The sequence below is a fragment of the Littorina saxatilis genome, linkage group LG8 (assembly GCF_037325665.1).
Source record: "Littorina saxatilis isolate snail1 linkage group LG8, US_GU_Lsax_2.0, whole genome shotgun sequence".
NCBI lineage: Eukaryota > Metazoa > Mollusca > Gastropoda > Littorinimorpha > Littorinidae > Littorina > Littorina saxatilis.
Window position 1 is genome coordinate 61,061,119 of NC_090252.1, and position 17,245 is coordinate 61,078,363.

Here is a 17,245-nt window from a genome sequence, read left to right on the forward strand (position 1 = left end):
TGACCCACATCGTTTACACGGGAAGGATTTTGCCTTGAAGTACATAAACACATAACAACATGAACACTTAAAATGTGTAGTAGAGCAACATATGTTGAACAACATGCACAAACTATCTTCAAATTTAGAGCTTCTGATTGAGTGCACAAGGGCTCAAACCAGATGTTTGTGGAACAGTCATTACAAAGTTTCAGAATCTACATACACCTTACACATAAGTATATGTTTATAAGTATAGTCAGCGTGGGGGCGGCGATGGGAGGATGGGGGGGGGGGGGGGTGAGTCCGAGGGGTATACGTACAGAAATATCAACATGTAAGCATCAGTACATTTTTACCAGCTCAGGTTTTCAGTGCGAACATAAAAATGTACACATTTGTACAGAAAAAAATAGCAAATGTTTGCCATAACTGTATCAAGTACTTCACCCGAGTCATTGGCTGGCAGTCTACAATGATTCAAAAATGATCTTAAAAGACATGAAGAAAGCTAAAAACAAATGTCAGGTATCATAAACAAAATCTAAATGAAATTATCACCCGCACAACAAACAGCCACATGACACAAGATCACTATGATCTCTTGTTGATACAATTAAGAATTCGTTAAATATCGGCCAGCTATATACACATCTAGGTGCACCCAAACAGAGTGGAATGACACTCTGTCAACATAGTTTAAGTCTCGTGTAAGTCATGCTTAGATATTCAAAATTAAACACGACCAACAACAGCAATATAAATAAACACACTCGGAAATTAAACAACACATACATATTATGTGTACAGGCAAGAAGCCATAATGACCCACTCTGCTTACACAAGGAAGGCAAAAACAATTGTATTCATCAAGACATTGCGTGACTCACGTTAAAAAAACAAAAAAAACAGTGAACATGACAGTACATAATCTGAAACTTCCCTTTGTTTCTAATTCTCAGACATTGAAGTACAGAACACATACACGTATTGATTACATTCAAACCAAAGAATACCAAAAGCTCCAAACTTAAAGAAATAAACAAATACAAAAAACTGTTGCAGACAACCTGCACATCTTTAGCTCTCAGTCCAGCTTGGTACAACGTCAGAAAGCTGCTTATGCTTCTACAAAACCTCCATCGCTGACTAAAACACAAACATCAGATAAGGTAATAATCTTAACCTCGTTGTTAAAACAAGCGAACAAGCGAACACAAAAAGCACACACATACAGCTATAATAAAGTTACCAAAATCAGGTATTGAAATACGGCGTATATTATAAGATGTTTGATGGGTTGTTGACAGACCAGCTTTTTTGTCGGTCCGAGGGGGAGCATATCGTCTTTTGTTTCATATTTATTGACCAAGGCCGAAGGCCGCGGTCAATAAATATGAAACACAAGTCGATATGCCCCCCGAGGACCGACAAAAAAGCTGGTCTGGCAACAAACCATCAAACATCGGTTTTGTCATCATTTTGGTGGTTCAACATTAAGTGAAAAATCAACACAGGGAGCCATGCTTTGAAACGCGAGTTCTGTTATTATAATGCATGTTCGGGGCCCCAGCACGTTGTTCAAAGCTGGCGTGCGAAAGCAACTTACTGTGTGTGATTTGAGTTTATAATGTTGAGACAAGTATGTCAGGTTTGAGGATGCGAAGTTCTGTAGGTTCCGACTACAGAGTGGTGTGTGAAACCAACAGTAAGCGCCTTTGAGACGATAGTGCCCACATGTTGCATTCGAGCGATGGGATTGTCGTATTTCAAACGAGGTGATTTGCTTGCACAGTCAGCGTTGACCATCTCACAACAGATCTGTTATGTGGATTATCGTGCGACGTTCGAGTCGGGGGCAAGGAATCGCAGGAAGCAAAGATGAGTCTTTTTCCATTGTCACCTTTCTTTCCGGTTGTTGGTGCATATAATATTGTGCGGACAAAATGATGCGACGGCGAGTGTTTTTTGCCTCCAAGATTTTGTGGTGTGGGTATTGTTTTGCTCGTTTCATACCCACACCAAAACCTGAAACACACCCTACCCCACCCTCCCCCTCCCTCACAATCAGTCCATGAACACAAACACTGACACACACAAATTAATGATCAAGTTACCCCCCCCCAACCCTTCACTTGCACACCTGCAACGCAGACGATCATATTATTGATTAAATATTCATATAGGTCAGTGTTGGGTTTTTTGTTCTTGTTTGTGTTATTGCAGAATCGGTTTTCTCTTATTGCTACACGTGTCTCTTCATTACATTTCACCATCGCCCTACCACCCTGCCCCTCTCGGTATTCCACCCCTCGGTTTTCAGTGGTAAATATTAGTAATCGAATATTGAAGCTACGTTGAGTCAAAGGTCACAGAAGATTTGCATCGTGCAGCACTGCACGAATTGGGTCAAAGGACACAAACGATTTGCGTCGTGCCGCGAAGGAAAGATAATCGCGATCTTGTTTCTCATTGCCTCTCTGTTTTTCATTAGACTTGTCATTCTGCTTGCTCGGCTTTGTCAGATGTCTTCATTTCTTGTTGCTATGTTCTTTGCTTTTTTATTATTATTTTTTTTATTTGCGCTTAGTTTATCGATACAACGTCTTGTGCACGGGTCAAAATGTGTGTGTCAGGGGTCAATTGGTTTGACTTAAACTTGACGTTCGTGTTTCTCCAAACAGAGATACACGCACTCCATGACTTTGTGAGAAGATAAAACATATCGATAGGTTTCATTTGTTTGCGATAAAGCATAAATGTATGACCTTTGATGAGGTAGTTTTGTTTTTTGTTTACATTTGCCAGTTTGCCAGTTCGTATTTGGAACTTGGCGAAGCAGTGTCGTCTGTCTAGGTCTGGGGAAACGCCAATGAAAAGAGCCGAAGAATCCTCGAGCGTTTCTATTGGGTTTGCTTTTGATTATCCATGTAATAGGGCTTCCTGCAACTATGGTAACCGGGGATTTATTCCCCGGGGAACATGAGATTTATTTCCCAGGTGCTTGTGAATGAAAACTCGTGAAAATGATGACAAAATTAAATATAGATATATACATGTAGTAATGCAGTTATCGGCAATAAAGTATGCATGTATTAGCAAGGAAGTTGTATTTAAGTACATTGAATATAATTATGCACAAGCAAAAACTGATTCTAAGTATATCTTTACATATCTACAAACAATAACGTGTTGTTATTTCTGAACACTTTTTTGTCTCTCTCTCTCTCTCTCTCTCTCTCTCTCTCTCTCTCTCTCTCTCTCTCTCTCTCTCTCTCTCTCTCTCTCTCTCTCTCTCTCTCTCTCTCTCTCTCGCTCTCTCTCTCTCTCTCTCTCTCTCTCTCTCTCTCAAACTCTCCCTCCCCCTATCTCACTCCCCTACTTTGTGTCTTCTATGCATTAAGCTGATAACGTAAGTTTCAAACAAACAATATATATAGCACGATCATTTACCGTACATTCGCGAGCTATAAAGGTCAGACAGACCGGGCTTATAAATGTTTCCTCGTTTTCCTTTCAGAACTATACTTGTTGTGATGATCGATTGCGTCAATGAGTCGCATGTGCAAGCGTATATTAAAGTTTTCTGATGACACAACTATTGAGGGACTAATTCGCAACTCTGACGAGTCTGCTTATAGAGAAGAGATTAGGGCTATGGTCGACTGGTGCGATGCTCACAACCTACAACTTAATGTTCAAAAGACTAAAGAAATGATTGTAGATTTCAGGAAAAAAAAAGACCCCTCTGACTCCTCTATCAATCAAAAATCAAAATGTCGACACTGTCGAACACTTCAAATTTCTGGGCACCAATCTTTCTAATACCCTCACGTGGGAGCTAAACTCAAAACAAATAATCAAAAAGGCCCAGCAGCGCATTTACTTTCTACGCCAGTTAAAAAAATTCGGCTTGAAGCAAGAAATCTTAATCCAGTTCTATAGGGCCACGATTGAAAGTATCCTGTCTTTTTCCATCACTGTCTGGTTCAGTAGGGCTACTGAGGCAGAGCAGATCAACCTAAGCAGAGTTGTACGAACAGCTTCCAAGATTGTGGGTTGTGAGCTTCCCTCCATTGCCTCCATATACACATCCCGAAGCGCTCATAAGGTCAAAAAGATTCTGGCAGACAACTTGCACCCTGCTTACAAGTTGTTCCGGCCCCTACCCTCGGGCAGGCGTTTTCGCTCGATCAGGACACGCACCACGCGTTTCAGAGACAGTTTCTATCCAAGTGCAGTGCGTGGCCTGGCTCCTTAAGTCCTTTAACTGCTGTTCTTAGTAAAAATTGAGCTTTTACTCAAGGTTTATGTCCTGGTATTTTGTTGGGAGACACAGCCGTCAAGCCTTTAAATACCATATTTCTTAAAGTTCACCTACCCAGCGTAGTATTGTAATAAATGTTTTGGTTTTAAAATTATTAAGGACTTGTGATTTTAGTTATGGTCGTCATAACTGATGTCTGATACATAATTATATAATTCTTACTGATACTCCTATACTGTTTATTTTACGCATATGTATAATTGATGGTTAAATACGTTTTGTTAAGGAGGAGCATGCTTGTGCGTGTGTGCTGTTGTGGGTTTTGTGTGGGGAATGTATGCGGGCGTGCGTGAGAGTGTGTGTGACTGAGATTGCAAGCGATGTTTGGAAGGGTGTGTATGGATTGATTGATTGTACTCTGGCCAAAACATGTCCCTAGTGTACTGCACATGGTTGAAATAAAGTCTTATGTCTTATGTCTTAACTGTGCAGATATCTTCAGTTTGTATGAAAGTGTTGGTTGAACAATGTAAGTGTAAATAGGTAAAACACGAATATGTCAGGGAAACATATTCATTGTCGATACAGGTACTAACTGGCCAGTCGCGGTAACTGTGCCAGCAATGGGATAGTAGGAACTGTTCCCTGAATGATCGCTCCCTGCTCCCGGCCGATACGTACAGTTTAAAGCATTCAGTGCAAATATATAAAGGAGCCGTTGCGAAGCCTTATGCCTAGGGAATAATATTAATGCTTATTTCACAACAAAAACATTATATTTTGAGATGAATCAGTCAGATAAATAGGTCAACTGGTTGCTATGTCCAAAAAAGCATATGTGTTTATAATTCACAAAGCAGAATTGTGCAACAAAAACGCAGAAACAAACTTCCAAAACAAATCAATTTTAATGGATTTTGGACGGTAAGTGTTTTGTTGTGCATTAGCACATGGCACATGCACATGGACTGTCGGATGTTAAAGTTAGCCGAATAAAAGTGAAACCTTTGGTGGTTAGCCAAATATTCTTCTTTGAAATTGTGATTGACTAAACCTACTTGAAAGAAGAGGAATACTCTTCAAGAATGGTTTTTGAATTAGAAGATTTTGTTTTCCCCATTTTCAGACATTTATTCAGTAAGCTCTTAAAAACACACACACATACGTTGAGGCATGTATAAGCTGAGCGTAATCCCAAACAAGATGATGGAATTAATCATCCTAATCATTTAGGGCGTTTGTCTGAAACGAGATGAAGGCAGTCATCGTTGGAGCGTGATCGTTGGGGGCGGTTGTCCGAAACCGGATGCAGGTAGTCATCGTTAGAGAGTGATCGTTGGGGGCGGTTGTCCGAAACGGGATGCATGTAGTCATCGTTAGAGAGTGATCGTTGGGGGTGGTTGTCCGAAACGGGATGCAGGTAGTCATCGTTAGAGAGTGATCGTTGGGGGCGTTTGTCCGAAACGGGATGCAGGTAGTCATCGTTAGAGAGTGATCGTTGGGGGTGGTTGTCCGAAACGGGATGCAGGTAGTCATCGTTAGAGCGTGATGGTTGGGGGCGGTTGTCCGAAACGGGATGCGGGTAGTCATCGTTAGAGCGTGATGGTTGGGGGCGGTTGTCCGAAACGGGATGCAGGTAGTCATCGTTAGAGCGTGATGGTTGGGGGCGGTTGTCCGAAACGGGATGCAGGTAGTCATCGTTAGAGTGTGATGGTTGGGGGCGGTTGTCCGAAACGGGATGCCGGTATTCATCGTTAGAGCGTGATTGTTTGGGGTGGTTCTCAGAAACGGGATGCAGACAGTCATCTTGAGAGCGTGATTGTTTGGGGTGGTTCTCAGAAACGGGATGCAGACAGTCATCTTGAGAGCGTGATTGTTTGGGGCGGTTGTCAGAATCGGGATGCAGGTCGTCATCTTTGGAGCAGGTAATGTGAGGCTGTTTGTCAGACACGGGATGTAGATAGCAGTCGTCCTTGGACGAAGAACCAACTGGATCACATGAAGCAGATTGTTGATGTGCGTTAGGCAGTGAATGTTTCGGGTATGAGTACCTGTGGAGTTCAATGCTACCCGATCGTTGCATTGGTGTATAGTCATTTTCATAGCTATTCCGTGTGCGAAGTGGAGTCATATCGGTCTCTTCTTGTTGGTGTTGGTCAGACTGCTGGCCAGAAGATGTGGACACATCATCGTCTGCTGGAGACATCGGGCTGTCGTGCTGGGGGCCTGGTGTGGCAGGTTGTTGATTGTGCTGGACAATGATGGAAATCGACACTCCGGCATCAGGAAACACAGGTCGTGCAGATCTGTCTTCTGGTTCGTTGGAATGATGCTGGGCGATGGGATTCCGGCACGGCTCAGGATCAGGTAATGACCTGTCTTGCAAAGGTTCTGGCGAAGTGGGCTGTTCTTCTCGTTCAGACAGAGAACGGTGCACAGGCATTCCAGTATCGGATACCTGCGGAAGAGCCCGGTCTTGCAGAGATTGTGGCAGAGAGCTTTCAGGCTGTTGGGTTGTGGGTGGAATGAGTTCTCGGACCTCAGATCTCTCAGCAAAGGATGTTTCTTGTGGGCAATCTGCCAGAGGGGGCCGCTGTAATCGTTGAGTAATGACAAGTTCGTCGATTTCTTCGTACAGACCCGATGTACGGTTTCCTGTTGATATATTATTATCAAATGTTGAATTACAATTAGCAGTCCCAGATAGATCGATGGATGGATGGATGGATGGATGACGGACAGACATTGAGAGAGAGAGAGAGAGAGAGAGAGAGAGAGAGAGAGAGAGAGAGAGAGGGAGAGAGAGAGAGAGAGAGATATATACAGAGAGAGAGAGAGAGAGATATATACAGAGAGAGAGAGAGAGACAGAGAGAGCCAGAGAGAGAGAAAGAGAGAGAGAGAGAGAGAGAGAGAGAAAGAGAGATCGTATATATATATAGAGAGAGATATAGAGAGAGATATAGATATATATATATATATATATATATATATATATATATATAGAAAGACGTCAAGAGCGAGAATGCATAGAAATTACGTCATGAGCAAGGGAGATCATCCTTTACTCTGTGTGTGTCTCCACCGCCTACATTCCAACAAGGAATTTTGAAAGCAGGGAGCACACTAGAGGTAATGGAAGAGGTGGGGGGAGGGGGTAAGAATTAGATCTAGAAAGAACTCTTCACAGACAGCCTACTGGAGAATCAAACCCTTTCGGAGCCGATTGCAACACTGAACAAGAATAACCCGAGGAGAGTTCTACAACCTCAAAGGATTGAGAAGTCACCGAAGTGCATTTAAGGGCATTCTCATGGAGTGCTGAACCTGAAAAGGTCCGTTTTTGTTTAGCCAAGACTGCTACCGGTTTCGAGCTGAGAAACTCTCATCAGGCAGTCTCTTGGCATAAAACAGAGAAGAACTCTCAAACTTCTATGCAAAAGAGAAAACCACATGTCTGCGGTAGACCCTCTGCATAGACGAGAATCTTTCTTTGATTCCCCTGCAACTGTCAGCGAAGAGTATGAAAAAGAAATTTTGAAGTATCAGCAGCTGCTCTTGGTTGTTGAAGCAACAAAATAGAAATGTATAATGAGAGCGCTGCTAAAAATGCCAAAATGTGCACTCGATCGCTTGTACTTTTAAAGAAAAGTGAAATATAGAAAGACGTCAAGAGCGAGAGTGCATAGAAATTACGTCATGAGCAAGGGAGATCATCCTTTACTCTGTGTGTGTCTCCACCGCCTACATTCCAACAAGGAATTTTGAAAGCAGGGAGCACACTAGAGGTAATGGAAGAGGTGGGGGGAGGGGGTAAGAATTAGATCTAGAAAGAACTCTTCACAGACAGCCTACTGGAGAATCAAACCCTTTCGGATACATACATACATACATATATGGATATATAAATAGATACATAGAAATATAGATATATAGATACATTGGTAAATAGATCGATAAATAGATAGGTCGATAGATCGATCAATTGATCGATTAACTGATTTGTTGATTAATGTTGCAGCCATGGTTGTTTGCTTAGCATTGATCACGTTGTGGCTACTTGGTTGGTTGCACGGATGACAGTTTGATTTGTTGTCCAAAGACATACATTCTTCACACTGGACCCACTCGCCATTCTTGTCACCAGTATGCATTCTGTCAAAGGACAAGCAGCTTGTCCAATAATTATTGAGAATTAGTATTTCGATTCTGGAAAATGGAAAAGTGACAGCGCAGGGATGATAAAGGTATCTAATGAAAGAAGAGTAATTTCTCTACTCCCACAATTGAATGATAATAATACTGTATCTCGTTTTCCCTATTTTCAGTTTGACGTTAACCACACGCGACATGCATCGTGGCTCAAAAAACGTGGGCGAAATATTATAGTATCCCACCACCTAAAGTAAAGACACCTTTGCGGTGTATTGTTTTTATTGATCATTGTGTTTTGTTTGTTCAAGTGGTCGGGCAAAACCAAACAAATTGTAGGGCATGTTGGTCCTGCCATTACATTAAAACCTTTACAGCGTGGAATGTTCTGATTGTGATGCAGGGAATCCGGGTTAGTTGCGTACATAATTTATACCATGAGAAAGGCAGGTGTGGCAGGACTTGACAATACAGTCTTATGCTCACATTATGATGGGGCCACATGATGCAATGTGCTTAACGGTGACACCCCTACTGTAGAAAGATATATCGAGCTTGCTTATACATATTAACTGACAGGCTTGGCAGTATATTTGGTGGAAATGCTGATAATGGTACAGACAATCCACTGAAACTTGTAAACCCATAATTTTGCACACTTACTGATACGAGCAAAACAACATTGCATGTGAATGTAATATCACTTAATTTCATGAAAGCTGCTTTTTCTTCCACTTTCACCTGTTTATTTCAATTGAGATCATCATCTTGCATATGCTGGCACCTTGCTAAATATACTCAATCCACTGATAATCGTCTCAATGTTCTGCTTTTGTTCAGGGCGCAACGCCTAATCGAGTCACCCATGATAATTTTGTGTTCCAAATATGAGTCACCTCTCTCCATGTGTGTGTCATGCGCGTGTATTATCAGACAATCTGTACAAACAGTAGGTTTCCTTGCAGAGAAGTATGCCTGAAGCTTTCATTACGACCTTTTATTGTATGGTGTGCTTCAATCATTTGCAGTGGCTTGAAATTACAAATCTGTTTCAGTGTACCCTTATTTTGCAACCAAGATCCATAATTGTCGCCTGGCACAGCCACAAGGAAATAATTAAAACAAATGAACATGTTCTTCGGATACGGCACTTGACAACCTATTCATTAGTATAGAATGCGTTGTGACTATGTGTGGTAGGAACATAAATTTGCAGAGGCAAAATTCTCAATAATGGTTGGACATAGTGCATGTTTTATCGAACATGTGTAGAAAGAAAGTGAGGATCAACTTACGACGCGTTTTGTATGTTACAACAGCACCAATGACGACGATGAACAGAAAAAGAACGGCTCCCAATGCTCCATAAATTGGTGTCCATAAACCGTCAGCTTCTTCATCTGAAACATCTTCACAAGCATATTGCCGCATGCGCAGTTAAACATGTGGACAAGGAAACATTTTGATGAAATGATATATAGACAGCATAATACAGCGTGTGGTTGCTTTGTCTGCTTTTTTCTTGTCGACAACAAATATGAAACACCATTTCCGTTTTGTTTATCAGTTATAGTACCGTAAAGTACCTTGTAAGCGCCCAGTATCGAGTAAGCGCCCACCCCCTACTTTGGGTCGGAATTGGTGCACAGGGGGGATGGGCGCTTACAAGGTACTTTACGGTACCTTTGTGATACGAACTGTATCCCGGTGTAATTTAACCCACGCAGCTGCGAACAGTTACCGGAAACGTATGCGTGCTTAGTCATTAATTAACAAGCAACACAAACATCATTTCCAATTCAGTTGTCCTTTTTATTTACTTAACTGCCAAATTTGCTAAATGCTTGTGACAAACGATTATGTCTTTGTGTTTCCTTATTTTTGTTAAAAAAATAATTTTCTTGATTTTTTTTTCTCCTAAATCTGCTCTTTGTGAAATCACCTTGACAACGATACTTGCTCATGCACATTTAAAGACACACACTTTCTCAGCTCAGCTCACGGTCTCAGATCTGGCCAGGTTTTTAAATGAGATAACAGCATCCCTCCATTATCACTTGTCACTTGACGATATCATAGAAACCAACAACTACATATGCACCATATGTGTTAAGATAATAAACAGGGGCAATACACTGAAGACATTTCCAACGCATAGAATGCTTAACTTCAGAAATTAATAGCTCTATCGACACCATGAAATACGTGATACATCAAGTCGAGCAGATGATTTGTGTACAATGCCATCTTGCATAGTCTTGCCGGTCTATACCGCAAAACAGACTATACACAACAGTCGGCGTCCCCGTTAATAAAATATAGTTCAACATTTAGGTACAGTGGGGCTGCGGTTAGTTGGTATACTGATGTTTTTATTAAACACGATGTTTAAAAGCTTTGCTTTTTACATTTAGTCAAGTTTTGACTAATTGTTTTAACATAGAGGGGGAATCGATACGAGGGTCATAGTGTATGTGTGTCTGTGTGTGTGTGTGTGTGTGTGTGTGTGTGTGTGTGTCTGTGTGTGTGTGTGTGTGTGTGCCCCGTTAAGCTGCCTTTTGCAAGTTTACACACCCTCATTAGGATGCCGGGTCGGTATATCCTGCCGGCAGCATAGGGAAATATTGTCAAAAGCCGTATAAAACGGTCAATAAATACCCCCAAATTAAGTTTCGTTTCGTTTTACGTCAGGCAGGAAAATGGAGGTAAAATGTCACGGATGCATGTTTTTTACACACCTCTTGCGTAATAGGTGACCGCGCATACACGGTAAAATTCCTCACACAAGTTCACACACAAGTTCGGCGCGCCAAAACTTCAGTTGACACTGAAAATGGACACCGCAGGGAGAGAGCGGCGGCAAGAGCAGCGAAGCCGATGTGACCGAAAGAGGCCGGTATGTTTAATTTGGATGATTAATGTTTATAATATACGAAAGCATGATATAGTCTACATATATTTTGTTGACATATAATTTTGAAGTAGTTGTAAATTACGTTGGTTTGTAAAGAAGTCTTGTTTTTTTTATCATGACGTCACAGCGATGTTGTCGCGTAACCGGAAGTTTGTTGAAATCGTAAAACTTGACTCAACGAGCTGACGACGTCCATCGTCGAGTGAATGAGTTTATCAATCGAAAGACCCAGTTTTACTTAGTTTTACATTTGTTAAATTGAAATGAAAACTTTGAGGAACAAATTGAAAGAAGATGACTGATGGATAGCACACGGCGTGCAAAGGGCAAGTAACTGAGTCAAGCAAACCTGCAAAGATGGCCGCAAGGGAGATCGCCTGAAATCGTTCAAGGCTGTCAAACTCTGATTGTTTTAGTGTCCTTCGCTTTGTCTGATCACCTCGAAACCAACTGAACTTGAAAGGATACAGGTTGGGCTTTCACCGCAACCCTAAAGTAATCGTCTGAGTGCTGTTGTTTGAAAAATAACCAGATCAAAATACGGTAGGTGCGTGGAAGTGAGAGAAAAAATTCGTGGGTGAATAATATTCCTCACACATACAGTCGGGACATAGGTTATTAGTGCTACATGAGTTATCATGCTAATGCACTTTTCGGGTTGCGATTTGTTCTGCCTAAGATTTTCATTGGTGACGAAATTTAATTCAGAAGTGGTTAGAGTTAGACTAGATCTGTTGTAAAAATCCAGGACGTTATCAACTGATCATGGTTTCGACTTCTATTCAGCGAAAATGGCGCATTTCTACAAAGGCACCTTTTCAGAATCTTTGACAGCTTCACTTACGCTGCAGACACACATTTGAAAACCATACATGTTGTCGTCTGCTACTTCATAATCTGTCTCATTGGGGAAGTGCCTCATTTTGATTGAAAACTAGGGCATTGTCTTTAGCAATATCGCAAAGCCAGCAATACGGCTGATATCGGTTGTGTGTGTGTGTGTGGGGGGGGGGGGGGGGGGGGGGGGGGCAACGTGCATGCTAAAGTAACTGCATGAATGAAAACATTTGCGGATTCACCATTTTGGAATAGGTTTTTCCTTTGCGGCGATTGAAAAGTGATAACTTCTACACTTTCGATGTGGTAACTTTGTGATTACTTACAGGTGTGATTTAATAATCTTTTTAACTTTAAGTGATAGCACGATAATTACATACATCTAAGGGAAGTCAGCAATTGTGCGTTGAAACTGATTGATTTCACTTCTCAACATAAAAGTTGGTGTGCATGTTCCTCATTGTTTTATGTAGATCTTTATGTAACATGCTCTTGTTAACCTTCACTGTAGTTTTTGAAGGATTAGATGAATACCGTTAAAAAGTAACTGAAAATATTATTGGGTAAAACTAACTGTCTACTTGACTTCTGATCGTCCCTACGTTTAGGTTCGAACCAAGAAGTTCCCTCAAAAATACCTGGAGAAAAAAATCAGAATGATAAAACAAGTGAAAACAAAATTGTTCTGGAAGTACAGCAGGAGTGATGCCCGCCAAATTGTTTAATTCACAAAAACAAATTCCTTATATGAAATGGAAAAAAATAGATAACCAAATACTGACTTGCAATTGTATAAATTATTTGTCTTTATCTTCGTTAACAGACACAGACACTATTTTTTGGCCAAATGTGTTTGATGTTTGAAACATCAAACAATGAAATACTCACTTTCTTTTTATCTTACAGTACTTACACCTTTTTTTTCAGATGACAAGAGGGCAAGTGATGGTGGAATTGTCCCGCAAGAAGATTAAAATTTCTCATGTGAGTAAATATATACTTTTTTTTAAAGAAAATGTTGCAGGGAAATGCAGGTTCTTAAGTATTACTTGTTATGTTGGTTTTCTTATTTAATATATATTTAAAATTCCTCTGGTAAAAAAAATTGTTCTTTAACTGATAATTTGGTTTACGTATACACACAGAAATGTCAAGTAACACCACGATAGTATACTTTGACATCTTGACCAAAAGAGTGGGTCTGAAACTTTAGGTAGACTGAAAAGAAATATAGTGGACGCCGCTTAAAGATACACAGTCGGTTAATTCTCTCTCACAGAATCTCTCGGTCTTTAAGGCTGTACATAACAGTCATGTTGTAATTAAGCCAAACTGTAAATTACAGCCAGAATTATGGCCGCATTGATGAGCTATTAATTTATGAATACAGTGGTACTCCCGACGAACGACCCCCCCATCAGAGACCCTCTCCCTTCTCAGACCTCATTCTTGCTGACGGATTAGTTTTGCTATATAAATCACCCCCATGGCCGACTCCCCCCAGAACCCGATTTGCGACCGACTAGTTGTTACAATTTGCGACCTTGTAACGACATTTTCAAATCAAAACCTAACAAAAAATCGTAACGTTTTGCTTGAATCACTGAAAAAAGATCGCAAAAATCACTCGGCCGGAAATATAACAGACGACGCGTTTAGGTCTCGATTGCGCATGTCCGGCGTTCACAATTTTACGATCCCAACATGCCCTTTTCTTTCTTCTTCTTCTTCTTCTTCCATATTGTGACCACGGTCATTTAGGCTGACCATTATGTCACATTGTGGAGGGTTGCAGATTCCAAAGAGTGAAGAAAAAAAAAAAAAAAACCTAGCTAGAATCTACTGGGGGCTGGGGAGTTCCTGCACATTGCAGGAACTCGACTCCTGCGCAATGCAGGAGTCTGGGGCCTGGGGGTGTGAGAGGAGGAGGGATGAAGGGGTCTCGTTCCAGTCCCTGATTGTTCTTGGGAGGAACTTTGTTCTTTGTCCACTTCCTTTCGAAAAATCAACAAACACACGCGCGAGCATCAACGATCTTCTTCTTCAACCATGGCTTCGAACTCTCCTTCAACTTCAAACACTCAATCGCGCGGAAAGAAGAGGACATTTTTGACTCTGGAACAGAGGGTGGAAGTGGTGAAACGGAGCCGTAAGGGCGAAACAGCAATTTCGATCGCGCGGTCGTTTGAGGTAGGAAAAACTCAGATTCAATCGATCGTCAGCGACCAAGAAAACGTGGTCAATCGATGGGAGACCGGCGAAAATTGTGACCGCAAATACTCCAAGGCAAGGAAATGTATTTATGGTGACCTCAACGAACGCGTTTGGAGTTGGTTTTGTGACAGGTGTATAGTCCTCTTCCAAATACTGACACCCATATGAACATAAACTCTTTTGACTCCCAAATATTTTTTTAAATACATGTAGAGGATACAATTAAAGTAAAAAAAAAAAATAGAAAAAATACATACCTCTTGCTTTTTATTGAATTAGATTATCAAATTAATTCACCAAACCACAACTGTAATTATGCCACAACTTCGACGGACCCTGAAGGTATTTCTCTCTTTCTCTCTGTCACTGATTTTTTCTCTCTCACTGTCTTTTTCTGACCTGACCTCACCCCCCATGTAAGACCCCCCCCCCCTTTTAAGACCTAAATTTGTCAGATTTTGGGAGGTCTTACATGGGGAGTACCACTGTATTTAATTTTCACTTAGTTTGACTTGGAAACCAACTTAATAAGACCCCAGTCCCACAAAGGCGAATTTCTCCGCAGCGCATTTGTCCTTGAGTCTCTGCGAGTGCGACTGACTGTAAGTCTGCACGCTTTTTCACTGCCCAGCGTGCGCTTTTTTCAAAGAAAGAAAGCCGTTTGATGTGTCACTGTGTTGTGCTCAGTGGCTAGGGCTCGAAATTAACGGGTGCCTGGTGAATTTTGCACGGAAAGTTGGTGACGGGCACGCAAAGTTCGCGTCAAAGGTGCCCGATTTGCACGCAAAAAAATCGAAAACAATGACTTTTAGTCAACAGAAGGCACCCATAGTTCCATCAGGGCACTCAAACTTTTTCAGTAATGGGCCCGGGTTGCACTCAAGGAAAAAGGTTAATTTCTAGCCCTGGTGGCAAGTACTGTGAACAGTGACTTTAGATGCGCTTCAAAATTAAATGATAAAATATTGATTTCTCCTCATTGCAGCCATAATTGTGGCTGTAATTTACAGGTTGTCTTAATTACACAATGACTGTGACAGTCCTGAAAGCCCGGCTGATTCTGTGAGAGACACTTCAACGAATTAATCCATCCTTAATAAAGCTGCGGTTGATAAAGTCAGCCACTTTAAAAACTGAATTTTTTAGGGTCCGGAATGTCCACTATATGTTATGCTTAAGAAAAAGCCGCTTAATAAAGCCATTTTTGTAACTTTTGTGGTGAAATTTAAAGCAAAATCCTGTTTCTTAGTCACTTGAGTAAAAGTGACTCAATTGTAATCGGCCAGTGTTTAGTCTGGCCAGACGGATGACGTGTCACAACCTTAAGGTTGGACTTTTCTCGGAAACTATAAAAGTGACCGAGTTCAAATTTTGTTTGATCATTACCCCCAACGCTTTAACATTAGTTTTGTTGACCCTTGTTAAGATCACTCACAGGGCAACCTCGAAGGAAAAATTGGAAATTTTATATAGATCTCTGAAACTATTCATCGGATTTGTTTCAAACTTGGTAGAATTCTTTACATCAAATTAGTAACATTAGCGTTTTACAAATTATGTCATCAAAAAAATAAGAGAGATAACTAGCCTTTCTGTTCAGTAACACAATAGCAAATCTACAGTAATAAACCTGATTGTGATTGACTAGATAAGTACAGAGCTTATTTTTCTGTTAGCTTGAAGGAAAACTCTCAACTTTTTATTCATGAAACTTTCAGGTACAGGAGAGACTTTCACTGCAGGAACGACAACAACAACACCAGTCCCAGCCAGCCTTACATGCTGCCGACTCCTTCTCCATCGCAGAGGGGGGTCGGGAAACCCCCATCTCCCCTCCGTCAGCCTTCGCCTCGTCGGCTGCCACGCCCGTCAACAAGCACAACATCTCCATCGTCGCCCAGCCCCCTCCCCTCAACCTGAGGGAGCTGCGAGTGGAAGAACAATCCAACAACACTGAAAGCGACATCAACTCTGATGTCTTGGACAGTTCTAGATCAGAGTTTGAGAGGATTTACACCGTTGCTGAAAAATATCACCATGACGTTGATGGTGGTGATGAAGATTTTGACCTTGACGCAGCCTTCATTGTGGCAGCTGCTGCTGACGACAGTCTCCTCGACAACCTTAGCAGAGGTCGTGGCGGCGACAAGGGAGATGTGTCTCCGGCTGATACGATAAAGAACAAATCTCCGGCCAGCGTGTGCTCGGCGGATTCTGTCGTTGTGCTCATGTGTCAGGAGAGAGTGACCAACACCGCTGTGACTGAAAACAGTCAAACTGCTGATAAGAAAGAGATCTTGAACGATGACCAGGTAATCCTTTTCTCTTTTCCCCCTCACTCATCAGTTATGAGTTTATAAAAAGACAAAACTGTTGTTTTTCTGGCAAGTTACTTCAATGACAAAACAGGGGTGTTCAAATACGAAACCCAGGGTTACCTAAACAACAGTTGGGAAAGACAGACACATTAAAGCTTGTAGTACCTCCAAGTCGAACATGGAGAGATTCTTCTTCTTCTTCTTCGTTCATGGGCTTAGACTCCCACGTTCACTCATGTTTTCAGCACGAGTGGATTTTTACGTGTATGACCGTTTTTTACCCCGCCATTCAGGCAGCCATACGCCGATTTCGGGGGAGGCATGCTGGGTATTTTCGTGTTTCTATAACCCACCGAACTCTGACATGGATTACAGGATCTTTTCCGTGCGCACTTGGTCTTGTGCTTGCGTGTACACACGAAGGGGGTTAAGACACTAGCAGGTCTGTACATAAGTTGACCTGGGAGATCGGAAAAATCTCCACTCTTAACCCACCAGGCGGCAGCGACCGGGATTCGAACTCACGACCTCCCGATTAGGAGGCCGACGTCTTACCACCACGCCA

At 41.7% G+C, this 17,245-nt stretch overlaps 3 protein-coding genes across 5 annotated transcripts in view; 2 read left to right on the forward strand and 1 right to left on the reverse strand.

Annotated features, from left to right (window-relative positions):
• The window catches only part of LOC138974012 (uncharacterized), a 502,416-nt gene that overhangs the window by 346,280 nt on the left and 138,891 nt on the right, over positions 1 to 17,245 (forward strand). The gene's annotated exons all lie outside the window — the stretch shown is intronic.
• On the reverse strand, positions 5,472 to 8,380 carry LOC138974779 (sporozoite surface protein 2-like). Its single transcript, XM_070347506.1, has 2 exons — positions 8,374 to 8,380; positions 5,472 to 6,901 (listed from the first exon to the last, which is right to left on the reverse strand). The coding sequence occupies exons 1-2, from the start codon at positions 8,378 to 8,380 to the stop codon at positions 5,472 to 5,474; spliced, it is 1,437 nt and encodes a 478-aa protein (XP_070203607.1).
• LOC138974000 (uncharacterized) lies at positions 10,946 to 16,830 on the forward strand. 2 transcript variants are annotated; one of them, XM_070346688.1, is made up of 3 exons: positions 10,946 to 11,293; positions 13,076 to 13,132; positions 16,081 to 16,830. In XM_070346688.1, exons 1-3 carry the CDS (start codon positions 11,231 to 11,233, stop codon positions 16,720 to 16,722), a joined length of 762 nt encoding a protein of 253 aa, XP_070202789.1. In that variant the 5' UTR covers positions 10,946 to 11,230; the 3' UTR covers positions 16,723 to 16,830. The 2 variants fall into 2 exon arrangements, with proteins under 2 accessions (XP_070202789.1, XP_070202791.1); XM_070346690.1 differs by having other exon boundaries at positions 10,946 to 11,854; positions 16,081 to 16,828.

Coding starts and splice junctions, on each gene's coding strand:
- LOC138974000 (XM_070346688.1), top strand. CDS start 11,231: ATGGACACCGCAGGGAGAGAGCGGCGGCAAGAGCAGCGAAGCCGATGT. Junction 11,294..13,075: donor GATGTGACCGAAAGAGGCCG/GTATGTTTAATT, acceptor CTTTTTTTTCAG/ATGACAAGAGGGCAAGTGAT. Junction 13,133..16,080: donor AGAAGATTAAAATTTCTCAT/GTGAGTAAATAT, acceptor TGAAACTTTCAG/GTACAGGAGAGACTTTCACT.